General features: G+C 32.5%; 2 protein-coding genes across 2 annotated transcripts in view; both read left to right on the top strand.

Moving 5' to 3' along the window:
- LOC143194314 (ras-like protein family member 10B) overlaps positions 1–13,286 on the top strand; it is a 157,248-nt gene that overhangs the window by 129,090 nt on the left and 14,872 nt on the right. The gene's annotated exons all lie outside the window — the stretch shown is intronic.
- LOC143192662 (uncharacterized) lies at positions 3,562–6,763 on the top strand. Its single transcript, XM_076398137.1, has 3 exons — positions 3,562–3,927; positions 4,212–4,707; positions 4,810–6,763. The coding sequence occupies exons 1-3, from the start codon at positions 3,676–3,678 to the stop codon at positions 6,750–6,752; spliced, it is 2,691 nt and encodes an 896-aa protein (XP_076254252.1). The 5' UTR covers positions 3,562–3,675; the 3' UTR covers positions 6,753–6,763.

Raw genomic sequence — 13,286 nt, 5'->3', positions numbered from 1 at the left:
CCAGCTCTAATAATTGCACCGACAATTCAATTACTGCCAAACCAGCACTTTCGACACGATACCGTCCTGTTGCAAGAAAAGTCAGGGAAAAAGAAAAAGTAGAAAATGAAAACAAATTTGTTTCAACAAATGCCTTTTTAATGTGAAAAATGATCAAAATATATTCAAGGACTTAATTATTAGTTTGTTTATGTTTTTCATGAGAACACCAAACATTATCACAACACTATATTTGTATCTATTACTATATTATCACATCACTTTTATTAGTAACAAATCAGTACAATGTATGGTATTTTGTTCAATGTATTGTTCATATATGATATGTATATAGATATATAGATATGTATGTTGGGACAAGTAGTAATCAAAAGGAGTAAGGTCTGGGGAATATAGCAGGTGGGGTAGCACTTGCCATTTTAATGTTTCCAAATATGTTTTCAACGGTCTATAGCGATCAAAATCACCACTTCTAAACTGTCGAAACTATTTTTTTACCATTTACACATGTTGAAATCGATGAAACATGATTGCCCTAAGTTTCACACAGCATTTGATGACCTGCAGCCACCTTTTTCTTCAAATTGAATTTACAAGTTCATTCATTTTCAACGCATTGAATAAAATGTTGTCCACACTTCGAAGAGATACATAAGAAAAGTGATGCAGTGAAGTTGGTTACAAAATTACTTGATGCGATTTAATATAGAGAAAAACCATCTGTTTTAAATTTTTTAAAATTATTTTACAGGCCTGATGACATCAACATTTGTAATTGGAAAAAAACACAAAATTAGAACATTGCGAGATTAGTTAAACGTTTCTTTCTTAAAATATTACGTGAAAATGTGTAATCCCTACAACTCTCAACTGATTTCATCTCCACCAGCACGGTTCGGATAGAAACGACCGGGCTTTTTCTCGATATTCCGTGTTTTTTTTTCGGTTTCAGGGTGTTTTGCCTTTTGCTAACAGTTAATAACGGAGCGAAGGTTTGTACTGGAACTCGTCGTCGTCTCAATGGAACGTGACCCAAATCGACCGTTTCTACTTTTGCATTCAGGTCGGTCATCCGGCCGCGAATATGCCAGACGTGGTCTAGCATGTCGTCACCGAGGAGGAATCCGCGTTCTTTTGTCTCCGTTGTCGTTTTTTTATTTTCCGCCAACTGCGACCTATTGTACACAGTTTTGTAATATTTTTGTTCCCCTGGTTATATTACAAATACTATACCGCTACCGATATGCTGCTGTACCAGTAATATTAATAAAACAAGCCACAATAAAATAGTAGTAAATTAATGCATTAATTTATTATTACTATTCATTTGTACTTGGACCAATTACCGAACTTATTTCCAAATTCGTTTTATAAAAACGTATAATCCCTTTTAAACTAGGAACATTTTTCTTTCCCATTTTACTAATTAGCATTATTCTAGTTAAGTTTAACTTTCAACTTTAATTTTAAATTTAAAAATGATATTAATGATATTTATTATCGTTATTTTTGTTTCATTATTTTATTAACATTATTATTTTGTTGTCAGAGTCAAAATAAACGAAGACTTAAATTTAATGCGGAAACGTTGCATTATAATTTTGAAGACGTGCATTGGTCGTATTATTGGAAGGAAATTTTTGTTTAGTTCGTTATAAATATGAACTAAATAGTATCGATATATCGACGAACAAAAAATATCGATACTTTTTTTTAGTAATATCGATATTATTAATAATTATTAACCCTAGTTTTCCATGCAAAATTCACTTGAAGACCGGCAGGGAGAAATCTCAAAATAAAAGTTCGATACACTCATTTACGACTTTTGAAAAAATATCGAAAATTACCGGCCATAAATTATCGATATATCGATATTTCTTTGGCATCCTTAAGCTTGAGTTAAAAGTAACACTTTTACACATATACAAATTCGTATGGTTTGGTTCGTTTCAATCTTATGATTTCTTCCACGTTATTCGGAATTATCCGGAGCCACATTTTTGTTATTTAATAACCCTTTTTGATGTTTTACGGCGAAATCTTAGATAACTTAGGAGATCTACTTGATCATCTTCTTCGTGGTTACATAACGATCAGCTTTGTACAAAGACCTGTATTTAGCGGTGTTGGATTACTAGTTGTTTTAATGATTTAGTTCAACCAAACATCTGCATCCCATAAATCCAAATATGCTTTATTATTAACTGATAAATCAATATCTTCTGTAGTGTTCTGTTATCCTTTCAGTCACTACAGCTGTCTCTGGACTATTCTCCTTACTATCCATGGAACGTGCCACTTCTTCCTCCAGCTCTTTTTCATTCAAAATCTTTTACTCTTTTACATTTAGCACTTTGACAAATTAACTACTACTCACTCAGGAATGCTATTTTTAATCCTAGATCATTATCTACTTAAAATATATAATAATTTTTTTATTTTATTATTGTACTATAACTAAATGAAAAAATTAGTTCTATGACGCTTTCTTATAATTTATTATTTTTATAACTTTGAATATGCTTAGTACGAATTCAATTAAACAAGGCTTATATTATTTCAACAATTTTTCATAAATTAAAGTATGTTGATATAAGAAAAGATATGTCTAGTGTTACCTTGTGTACAAAAACATTATTTGTATATTTATGTATTTCTATGTTTCATTTTATTATTCCTTATATCTCAAAACTATAAATGTCAATCATAATCAATTAAATTATGCACTAATATTTATCCTTTCATCCAATCGTGCATAGCATCAAGGTAACTAACATTTCTGTGAATACTATTATTTAATTTCTCTAAATAATGAAATATAGATTAATACGGAATAGACAATTATATAAAATATTTTTAACAAAAAAATTGAATCGACTTCAAATAATAAATTAGGAACTCACTAAAAATTAAAAAATAATGAAACTTAGATGTATAACACACAAAAAAACATTTTATAATAACATATTTATATAATAACCATTGTAATCTTATATATAAAAATGAATCGCAAAATATGTTCCTAAGCGCATAACTCAACAACGCCTGGACCAATTTGGCCAAATCTTTTTTTAAAATGTTCGTTGAAGTTCAGGGATGGTTTTTACGGCGAGAAAAATTAGAATTATTGCTGGAAAAACCCTAAAAATAGCCCTTTTTGTTTGAATTTGTTTCGTGTATCAGTTGACAATTCATCTGTCATCTGTCAAAAGTCATCTGTAACAGACAACTTTTTTTTTTTAAATTTGATATGACTTGAACTCAAATCCTTTTAATCCGTACGAATTGTTTTATTTATTTAAAATTTTTTATTTGTTTAAAATTTAATTCAAATTTTAAATAAATAAAACAATTTGTACGGCTTAAAAGGATTTGAGTTCAAGTCATATCAAATTTAAAAAAAAAAGTTGTCTGTTACAGATGACTTTTGACAGATGACAGATGAATTGTCAAGTGATACACGAAACAAATTCGTATATCGTGTTTTGTGCAGAGTGTTTAGTTAGTTAGTGTTTGTTTAGTTCGTGATTAGTGAAAAAATAATTTATATTTGATTCGCGTGAAGCGCGAGCGCGACATTCAACTAATAATCGCGCAAGTTTGAATCCAGCTGCTTTCAGTTACGATGTGTCAATTGACTACAGTAACTACCAATGTGTTGTTATTGGTTCTATGAACTTGGTTTGCTCACACTGTAAGGCATTAAAATACAAAAACGAAGCCAATGGATTGTGTTGCGCAAATGGTAAAGTGAAATTGATACAATTGGATCCACCACCAGAACCATTGTACTCATTGGTTTCAGGAATAGGAACAGATTCTATACACTTTTTGACACATATTCAACAATATAACAATTGCTTTCAAATGACTTCATTTGGGGCAACAAATGCAGTTCGGGAAAATTTTATGCCAACTTTCAAGGTATGTATTATAGCAGTTACTCATAATTATTTTAGCGAACAAAATTTTCTGTCACCAAAGTTAAGATGTGTTACTAATCTTCAATTTCTTAATCATTACGAAATATATCACTTAGTCATCATATTATATGGTGATTCAGTTTCAGTGACACTTTTATTATATTTTATATTTGATAGATATTAGTTAAAACTAAATATATACTTTTTAAGATCAAATATTATTTAAGTTTGATCATTGACAATCCATTAATTTATACCACACCATAATATTTTTTTTATTTACAGATACAAGGGCAAATATATCACAGAGCAGGTTCACTGTTACCAGTGTCAGATAGCGACAACAAATTCCTGCAAATTTATTTTATGGGCAATTCACCACAAGAAATTGATCTGTGTTGTGCACATAACAATTTAGTAAAAAGGTCTATTGTAGAACAATTACAAACTTTATTTCATCAACACAATCAATTGATTATATTGTTTAAAACTGCCCTGGATCTGATGCCATCCGATAATCACAAAATTGTAATCAGAGCTGATAAAACACCTGCAGGTCAACATACAAGACGTTTTAATGCACCAACTATTGATGAAGTTGCTAACGTTGTAGTTGGAGAAAACTTGGAATCCCGTGATAATGTTTTACATCGTCGGAATTTTCAATTACAACCTATAAAGGAAACACACCGCTCATATGATGCACTGCAATATCCCATTATATTTTGGCAAGGTGAAGATGGCTACGATTTATCAATAAAAATGATAAATCCCATTACAGGTAACTAAAATATTAGTTTAGCTATGGCGATAATATCTCAGTCACTATATTATGTATTTTAATTTTATATTTGAATGTTATTAAAACAAAATCTGTTTACAGGTTCTGAAACCAACAAAAAAGTCAGTTCAATGAACTATTATTCATACCGCCTAATGATTCGGGAAAATGCAGATAATCGCATATTGAAATGTCGGCGATTATATCACAAATATGTTGATGACATGTATGTTAAAATTGAAACGGAGAGATTAACATTCATCAGGTTGAATCAAACCAAACTCCGATCTGAAGAGTATATTCACCTTCGAGATGCGATTAATACTGATGGAAATGCACAGAATGTCGGTCGGATGACTATTCTTCCAGCAACATACATCGGAAGCCCTCGGCATATGCACGAATATGCTCAAGATGCCATGTCGTATGTTCGTCATTATGGTACAGCAGATTTGTTCATCACATTTACATGCAATCCGCAATGGATAGAAATTAAGCAGGAGTTATTACCTGGGAAATCATCCATTGATCGTCATGATATTACAGCCAGAGTCTTTAGACAAATGTTGAAATCTTTAATGAATTTCATCGTAAAACATAATGTGTTTGGTGAGACACGCTGCTGGATGTATTCTGTGGAGTGGCAGAAACGAGGATTGCCACATGCACACATTTTGATTTGGTTGGTTGAAAAGATAAGGCCAAATGAAGTTGATGCAGTGATATCAGCTGAAATCCCTAATGTACAAGTAGATCCTGGATTGCATGAGGTAGTTATCAAAAACATGATACATGGTCCCTGTGGAACTCTTAATCAAAATTCACCGTGTATGATGGATGGTAAATGTTCAAAACGATATCCACGGACATTAATATCGGAAACAATTACTGGTAATGACGGTTATCCATTGTATCGTCGCAGATCGACAGCAGACAATGGAAAATCAACAATTGTCAAATTAAATCAACAAGATATTGAAATAGATAATCGTTGGATTGTTCCATATTCACCCATTTTATCAAAGACATTCAAAGCACACATCAACGTTGAATCTTGCCATTCAGTGAAATCGATTAAATACATTTGCAAATATGTAAGCAAAGGGAGTGATATGGCTGTGATTGAAATTGGTGCAGAGAATTCTAATGATGAAGTTACCCAATACCAAATGGGCCGCTATGTCAGTAGTAATGAAGCAGTTTGGCGAATATTTTCTTTTCCTATTCATGAGAGACACCCTTCTGTTGTTCACTTAGCTGTGCATTTAGAAAATGGACAAAGAGTGTATTTTACAGCACAGAACGCAGTACAAAGAGCTGCTCAGCCACCATCTACTACATTAACCAGTTTTTTTGAGACATGCCAAAACGATGATTTCGCACAAACATTGCTATATTCTGAAATGCCAAAATATTATACCTGGAATCAATCCTCAAGGAGATTTATACGACGGAAACAAGGAAAACCAGTTCCAGGATATACAGATGTATATTCCACCGATGCGATTGGCCGGATTTATTCAGTACATCCAAGCAATGATGAATGTTTTTATTTACGACTGCTATTAGTCAATGTACGTGGCCCAACATCATTCCAACAGTTACGAACTGTTGATGGTGAATTGTGTGGATCCTACAGAGAAGCCTGTCAACGTTTGCAATTGCTTGAAAATGACGCTCATTGGGATCAAACTCTCAATGATGCTGTAATATCATCACACACTCATCAAATACGAACATTGTTTTCTATAATCATATCTACATGCTTCCCATCAAACCCAATTGATTTGTGGATGAAGTACAAAGATTATATGTGTGATGATATTTTGTATCAAATACGGAATAGAATGGGAAATCCAAATATACAAATCAGTGAAGAAATTTACAATGAAGCATTGATTTCAATTGAGGACATGTGCTTGATAATGTCAAACAAACTATTAATTCAATTAGGCCTGACCGCGCCCAATCGTCCAATGCATGACGCTTTTAACCAAGAGTTGCATCGAGAAAGACTATATGATCTCAACGCTTTGAAAGAATAAATTCAAACAAATCTTCCACTGTTAAATGAACAACAGAAGTATGTATTTGAAACTCTTATGAAAGTAACAAATGATGAAACTGGAGGGATTTATTTCTTAGATGCACCTGGTGGTACAGGAAAAACTTTTTTTATTTCATTAATATTAGCAACAATTCGCTCACAAAATAAAATTGCACTTGCACTCGCTTCGTCGGGAATCGCAGCAACTTTGCTTGAAGGTGGTCGAACAGCCCATTCAGCACTAAAATTGCCATTAAATATGCAAAGCAATGAAACTCCAACCTGCAACGTTTCGAAGAACTCTGCAATGGCAAAGGTTTTGCAGCAATGTAAATTGATTGTTTGGGATGAATGCACGATGGCACATAAAAAATCTTTGGAGGCTTTAGACAGAACCTTAAAAGATCTACGTAGCAATAATAACCGATTTGGTGGTGCAATGATTTTATTAGCAGGAGATTTTCGTCAAACATTGCCAGTGATTCCACGATCAACGCCAGCTGATGAACTCAATGCATGTCTAAAGTCCTCCAATTTGTGGAAACATGTTAAAGTACTTCATTTAAGCAAGAATATGCGTGTCGAGTTGCAAAATGACCAATCTGGAAACATATTCTCTAAACAACTCATTGACATTGGTAATGGCAAATTTCCTATAGACATGTTGACGGCTTGCTTTTGCTATGACTATAAACAAGTCCCAGGGGCAATCATTAAGTGTTTGTGGTATTAATCTAGAAAACCCATGTTTCTCACATGGTCAATTGTATGTTGCCTGTTCCCGTGTTGGAAAACCATCAGATTTGTTTATCTATGCGCCAGGTAATCAAACAAAAAACATCGTATACCACAAAGCAATATAATGATAATAATAATAATTATTATGATTCACATGATTAACAATAAAGCGATTACTTACTTTTCAATCCTTATATATGTTTTATTTAATTATTTTTTATTCACAACGCCCTATCACCAGGGTGATGGTTCTGTTCAGGAGAATTTTTTAAAATACGTAGGCACAAAAACTGCCACATTACAAATCTTTTTGACAGGACGAAGTCTGTCGGGTCAGCTAGTAACTAAATAAAAATAATCAAAAACATTATTTAACCTATATACTGCACGTATCTTATATTCAACTATATTATCTACTCTACTATATTTATAAACCTATTTATTTATTTACAATTTTATTTTAACTACTACCAAGTGACTACTTCAGTGTTCGGTGAAGTCGGTGCTGAACCCAAACAGTTATATTAATTTAGATTTGTTTTGTTGACAATTTAATTTTTTGGATATATCATAAAATTATATTATTATTTTTGTATTGTTTGGGCTTTAGTTTTTAGGCTTATTTAGTTATTACAACAATTATTATGTCCATAGTTAGTTCTAAAATGTTTTTTGTGTTAGTAATCTACGTTTGATTACTTTTTAATTTTTAGTGAGTTCCTAATTCATTTTCTTAAAGTCGGTTAAATTTTTTTGTTAAAAATATTTTATTTTTCTCTTTTTAGTGTTAGATAATTACTCAATAAATTACGCAGTTCTTTTATTTAATTCTACAATGAGTAGGCCAAGTAAAGGTGTAGTCCGTAAGAGGAAAAATAGGTATAAATAAACAATGATTGAAAATAAGGAGCGCTCCAGGCACCGGGGTCCGCTAACTAGCCTAGGTGATTTGACAAATGTTCTAACTAAACAACAACAAAAAGTTATTATCCCCGCCGGGGATCAAACCCACAACCTCCGTTTGGGAACTAATCGCTTTAGCCATTACACCATAGAAGCAATCGTCCAATATTTCTACGAGATCTTATATGCAATAGTTAGTGCTTAGAAAGTAAACTGAATGGCTTTTGAACTGAACGACTTCCGATTATCCGTCACAAAAAATTTGTGAAAACTTTGTATATGCCTTTGAAATTTGAGCGTTTCCCTCAATTTCCCCCCTTACCCCAACATATCCTGATTTGGTTCCAAAGGAGCCACCTCGGAAGAGCACCCTTTCAAATAAAAAAAGAATTTTGAAAATCGGACCTCAATTGACGAAGAAATCGGCGAACATACATTAAAAAAATATATACAGCCGATATATACATAGAACTTCCTCCTTTTAAAAGCGCACCAATTTGTTTCCTCGGGTTAATTAATGGGCTATCGAATTGCCAGTTTTGGAATTCGACTCATTTTATTCCATTTAATCGTTAATTTTATTATTTTTTAATGTATTATGAAAGCCTGTGTTTTTAGATACATACTTTTCATAAAAAATCAACTTTTCAATTTTAATGTCTCGTCACCCACCTGTTTCTCTAGATAAATCAACATCGCCTGATTTTAATGGGAGTTATAAGGGGGACGTCGTGGGTGATTAAGTGTCCGTAAGCCTCAAACTATGTTCCCTTCAGCGGGACAGTAATTTATTGGGTGACGTGTTTCGCCATAAATATGCAAAAGGTAAGGAGGCAGACGCGTGAGGAGTAAAATGGAAATTGGAGCGAGATCTTGTCCTAAACGTGGGGTCCGGACAAGTGTGACCACTATGAGTAATTAATAAGTTCGTCAGACGATAAAAACTGAAGTAAATGTATATGGTATCCCAGTATAATAAATATAAAGCTATTTCTTATTTTAGGCCATTTTTATAACTTAAAATGGACTAAAAATATAAAAATAACTTTAAATGAATAAGTTGTGAAGTATGTATTTTACTTTTTTAAATTATAATTAAGTGTTATTATAAGGAATAATAATTGTAAATCAATAAATACTAAATATTTTGACTTTTACCGGTAACCTGATCTTAGATCACTATGAAAAATCATCGATCACCATTCAAATATATGGCAAAATGATCCCAAAGCGCTAAGTTATAGATTTGTTTTATAACATCTTTATTAGATACGTTTTAATACAATCTTAATTTACAATTAATGTATTACTACTTTTCCTATGTACTTGGATTAATTCACAAGCAAGACGAGTGCGAGAAAATGCATCAATATGTATTCCTCAATTATAAAATTATAATAACTTATAGCTATAGTTTACACTAAAAGTATACATTTTATATAAGTTCGTATGCTTTTGTTCACTTCAATCTCCTGATATCTTGCGCATTGTCCAGCAGTTGTATTGCTTCCACGTTAGTATGATTTAGTAATCTTCTTTCGTGTTTCAAGGCGAAATCTTGAATAACTTCGCAAATTCATTTGATTTCCAGGTCATCGTGCAGTTCTTCGTTGATTACGTAGCGATAGGTATTGGTAATCAATCAAAGAACCTTGTTTTGATAGCGCTGTATGACTAGTTGATTTGAATTTTTAGTGCAGTCCCATATTTGCACCCCATTGCTCCAAATTGGCTTTATAATTGTATTATAGATCAACCTCTTTGATTTTGTTGAGAGTATCTTCCGACTAAGCAGTAAAGTTGTTTTATTTTGGTTCTAATGTGTTTTGCTTTTTGTCTAACCTGATGTTAGTTGTAGATTATGAAATGGAATTGTATATTAATTTATATTATTTCTATTAAAATTAGAATTTCTGTTGTCAAAAATGCCCATTGTGTGTTGTTTCCAGCAACACACAATGGACAACAACAAGTGGTTCAACAATCTATCTAGTAGAAAAAAAAGTACTTCTTATGATATATATATATATATATATATATATATATATATATATATATATATATATATTATTATTATTATTATTTATATGACATGTAGAAGATCACTTCGGAATCGAAGATCGGATGGTAATAAACGTTTCAGTCTACGCTCTTCATTGTTACCATTCACATTTGGCTGATTTACAAGTTCACTAGAATGTACTAACACTCTTTTCTCCACAAATTTTATGTATTTTCTGCATATATTATACACATAATAGTCATATAAAACTGTACCTAATACACTGTTTTGTCGAACTCCTGAATATATAGGTTATAGTTCAGTAACTTCATCATTTTTTGTTTTACAGTAAACTCTCTATATGTAAGATTCCAGTAGTTGAATATGCGAATGAGGGAGAAACTTCTTTATTGCAATCTGTGGCCCTGCAGTCTACACTTTATCAAAAATCTGAAACATAATCAAGAATGGAAAATATCTTTTAGAATCTATATTATCTAGTCTATAAAATCTACTCTAAATTTATTTGGTTTATCAAACAATACATTGTTTCTTTATTTCCGTGCTTATTACGCAACTCAAATTAATGTTCTGGAATAATATTCCTCGTTATAATTATTAGTATTAAACCTTTTGACATATAGTTTCTCAAAAACTAATAAAGTTATAGGCCAGTGGGAGGTTCTGGTTTTTCCGAGTATTATAGTTTCTTTACCCACTTTCCAAATACTAGGAAAGTAACTTCTTAATATTTTGTGCGCTACTTTGGTAGTTCTTGTAGAGTTTTGTCTATTATTAGACAATAGCAAGGAGATTTTTACACTTTATGTTCTATTCGAAATGGCCAATTTCGAGACTGGGTCATTTTATTTCCTTCATCTGTAGATATCACAGACGGGCAGGGTTTTAATATAATTTTTTAATTGATTTGAAAAAATGTCGCCTTTTTTTAATCATTCCAATGCCAATTATTGTAATTATTTTTAACGGATGGGTTATAGTGTTAGTAAATTTTGAGCGTTTTTGTTGGTTTCTATAGTGAATTCTGTTATCTCAGTTGAATATGTCATTTTTCACTTGATTTTCACGTTATCGAGTCAATGTATCTCTCAAAATATCTAAATTTGTATGAAATATAAATCGTGGTTAAATATTAGACGTCCAGTGCCACCGTTTGATAATAGTGGCCGTTAGTTTTAATCAGCATTCAACATAAGTAATCAATAAATATTTAACAACCAACAAATATGTCGATATTTTGTAACAGTGAAACTCTAGATGACAGCAACTTTGTGGAAAAACAAAATTGTTGTTTTTAGTCGCAATAATTCGATATTTTCTCACCATATAAACTTTGTCAAATATTTGAAAGTCAAAATTGGCCATATCAGTGTAGCCGTTCTCGAGTTTCAGTGAGACTAACGAACAGCAATACACTTTTATGTTGTAGTACAGAATATATGTTATGTTTTAATATCTGGAATAGTTTTAAAACGTTATTTAATTGAAATAAAACGCACGAAAAAGCGGTATTCTCACGTTGCTCCTGCTGACTATAAAAGCTTTCAAACGAGAACCATCGTGACACGCGACGAGCTCCGAATAATTATTTACGAGGTTTCAGGCCGGCCCCGAAGCAGTTCGGTCGAGAGTCTGAAATGATTACAGTGTCTGCACAATTGAATCTTAATTAACTTAAACGCATTTCCTGGTCGTAGCCTCATCGAGTTAATGCTCTGCTCTGTTCAGTGTCCAATGGAGTGTATATATTTGGATAAGTGATGAAATAACAGGTCAATTGAAAAGTCCCCTGTCTACCATAGTAAAACACATTTTTTGGCAAAATTAGTTTTCTTTTTTCAACATAATTACCTTCAAGATTGATTTATTATAGCGGCCCTCCAACTTTTTTATACCATTTTCGTAGTACGATTTGTCCTTTGCTTCAAAATAGGCATCAGTTTCAGCTATCACCTCTTCATTCGACGAAATTTTTTTCCCAGCGAGCATTGTTTTCAAATCTGATAACAGGAAATAGTCGCTGAGGCCAGATCTGGAGAATAGGGTGGATGAGGAAGCAATTCGAAGTCCCATTTATGGATTTTTGCCATCATTTTCACTGACTTGTAATACGGTGCATTGTCTTGGTGAAGCAGCATTTTCTTTTTCTTCAAATGCGGCCGTTTTTCGGCGATTTTGTCCTTCAAACGTCCCAATAACGCTCTGTAATAATCGCTGTTGATGATCCTTCCTTTGTCAAGGTAATCAATAAAAATTATTCCATGAGCATCCCAAAATACAGCCGCCATAACCTTGCCAACCGACTGTTGCGTTTTCCCACGCTTTAGAGCGGGTTAATTGTGCGCAGTCCTCGGATGACTGTCGATTGAACTTGGGAGTGAAATGATGGAGCCATGTTTCATGTATTTTCACATATCGACACAAAAACTTGGATTTATTACGCTTGATCATCTTCAAACACTGATCCGAATCATCAACTCGTCGTTGTTTTTGGTCAAAAGTGAGCTCGCGTGGCAGCCACTTTGCAGAGAGCTTTCTCATACCCAAATATTCGTGAATGATATGATGTACACGTTCAGTTGATATCTTTAGAGTGTCTGCTATTTCATTCAATTTCAATTTACGGTCATTCAAATTCATTTTATTTACTTTTTAAATGTTTTCGTCGGTAACAACCTCTTTTGGGCGTCCACTGTGTTCACCGTCTTCAGTGCTCATTTCACCACGTGTAAACTTAGCATACCAATCCTTGGTTGTATATAGAATATTTTTTGTAAATTAATTAGCTATATGTAGAAAACATGTAGGTTTTAATAATAGTATAATCTAGTCTATTGAGTTAAACAGTAAACTCACATCATTAAACTT

This window comes from Rhynchophorus ferrugineus, unplaced genomic scaffold, assembly GCF_030347505.1.
Source record: "Rhynchophorus ferrugineus isolate W39M unplaced genomic scaffold, kcgeb_rfMv2 rfM3, whole genome shotgun sequence".
Taxonomy (NCBI): Eukaryota; Metazoa; Arthropoda; class Insecta; order Coleoptera; family Curculionidae; genus Rhynchophorus; species Rhynchophorus ferrugineus.
This window is presented reverse-complemented; position numbering and strand designations above follow the sequence as displayed.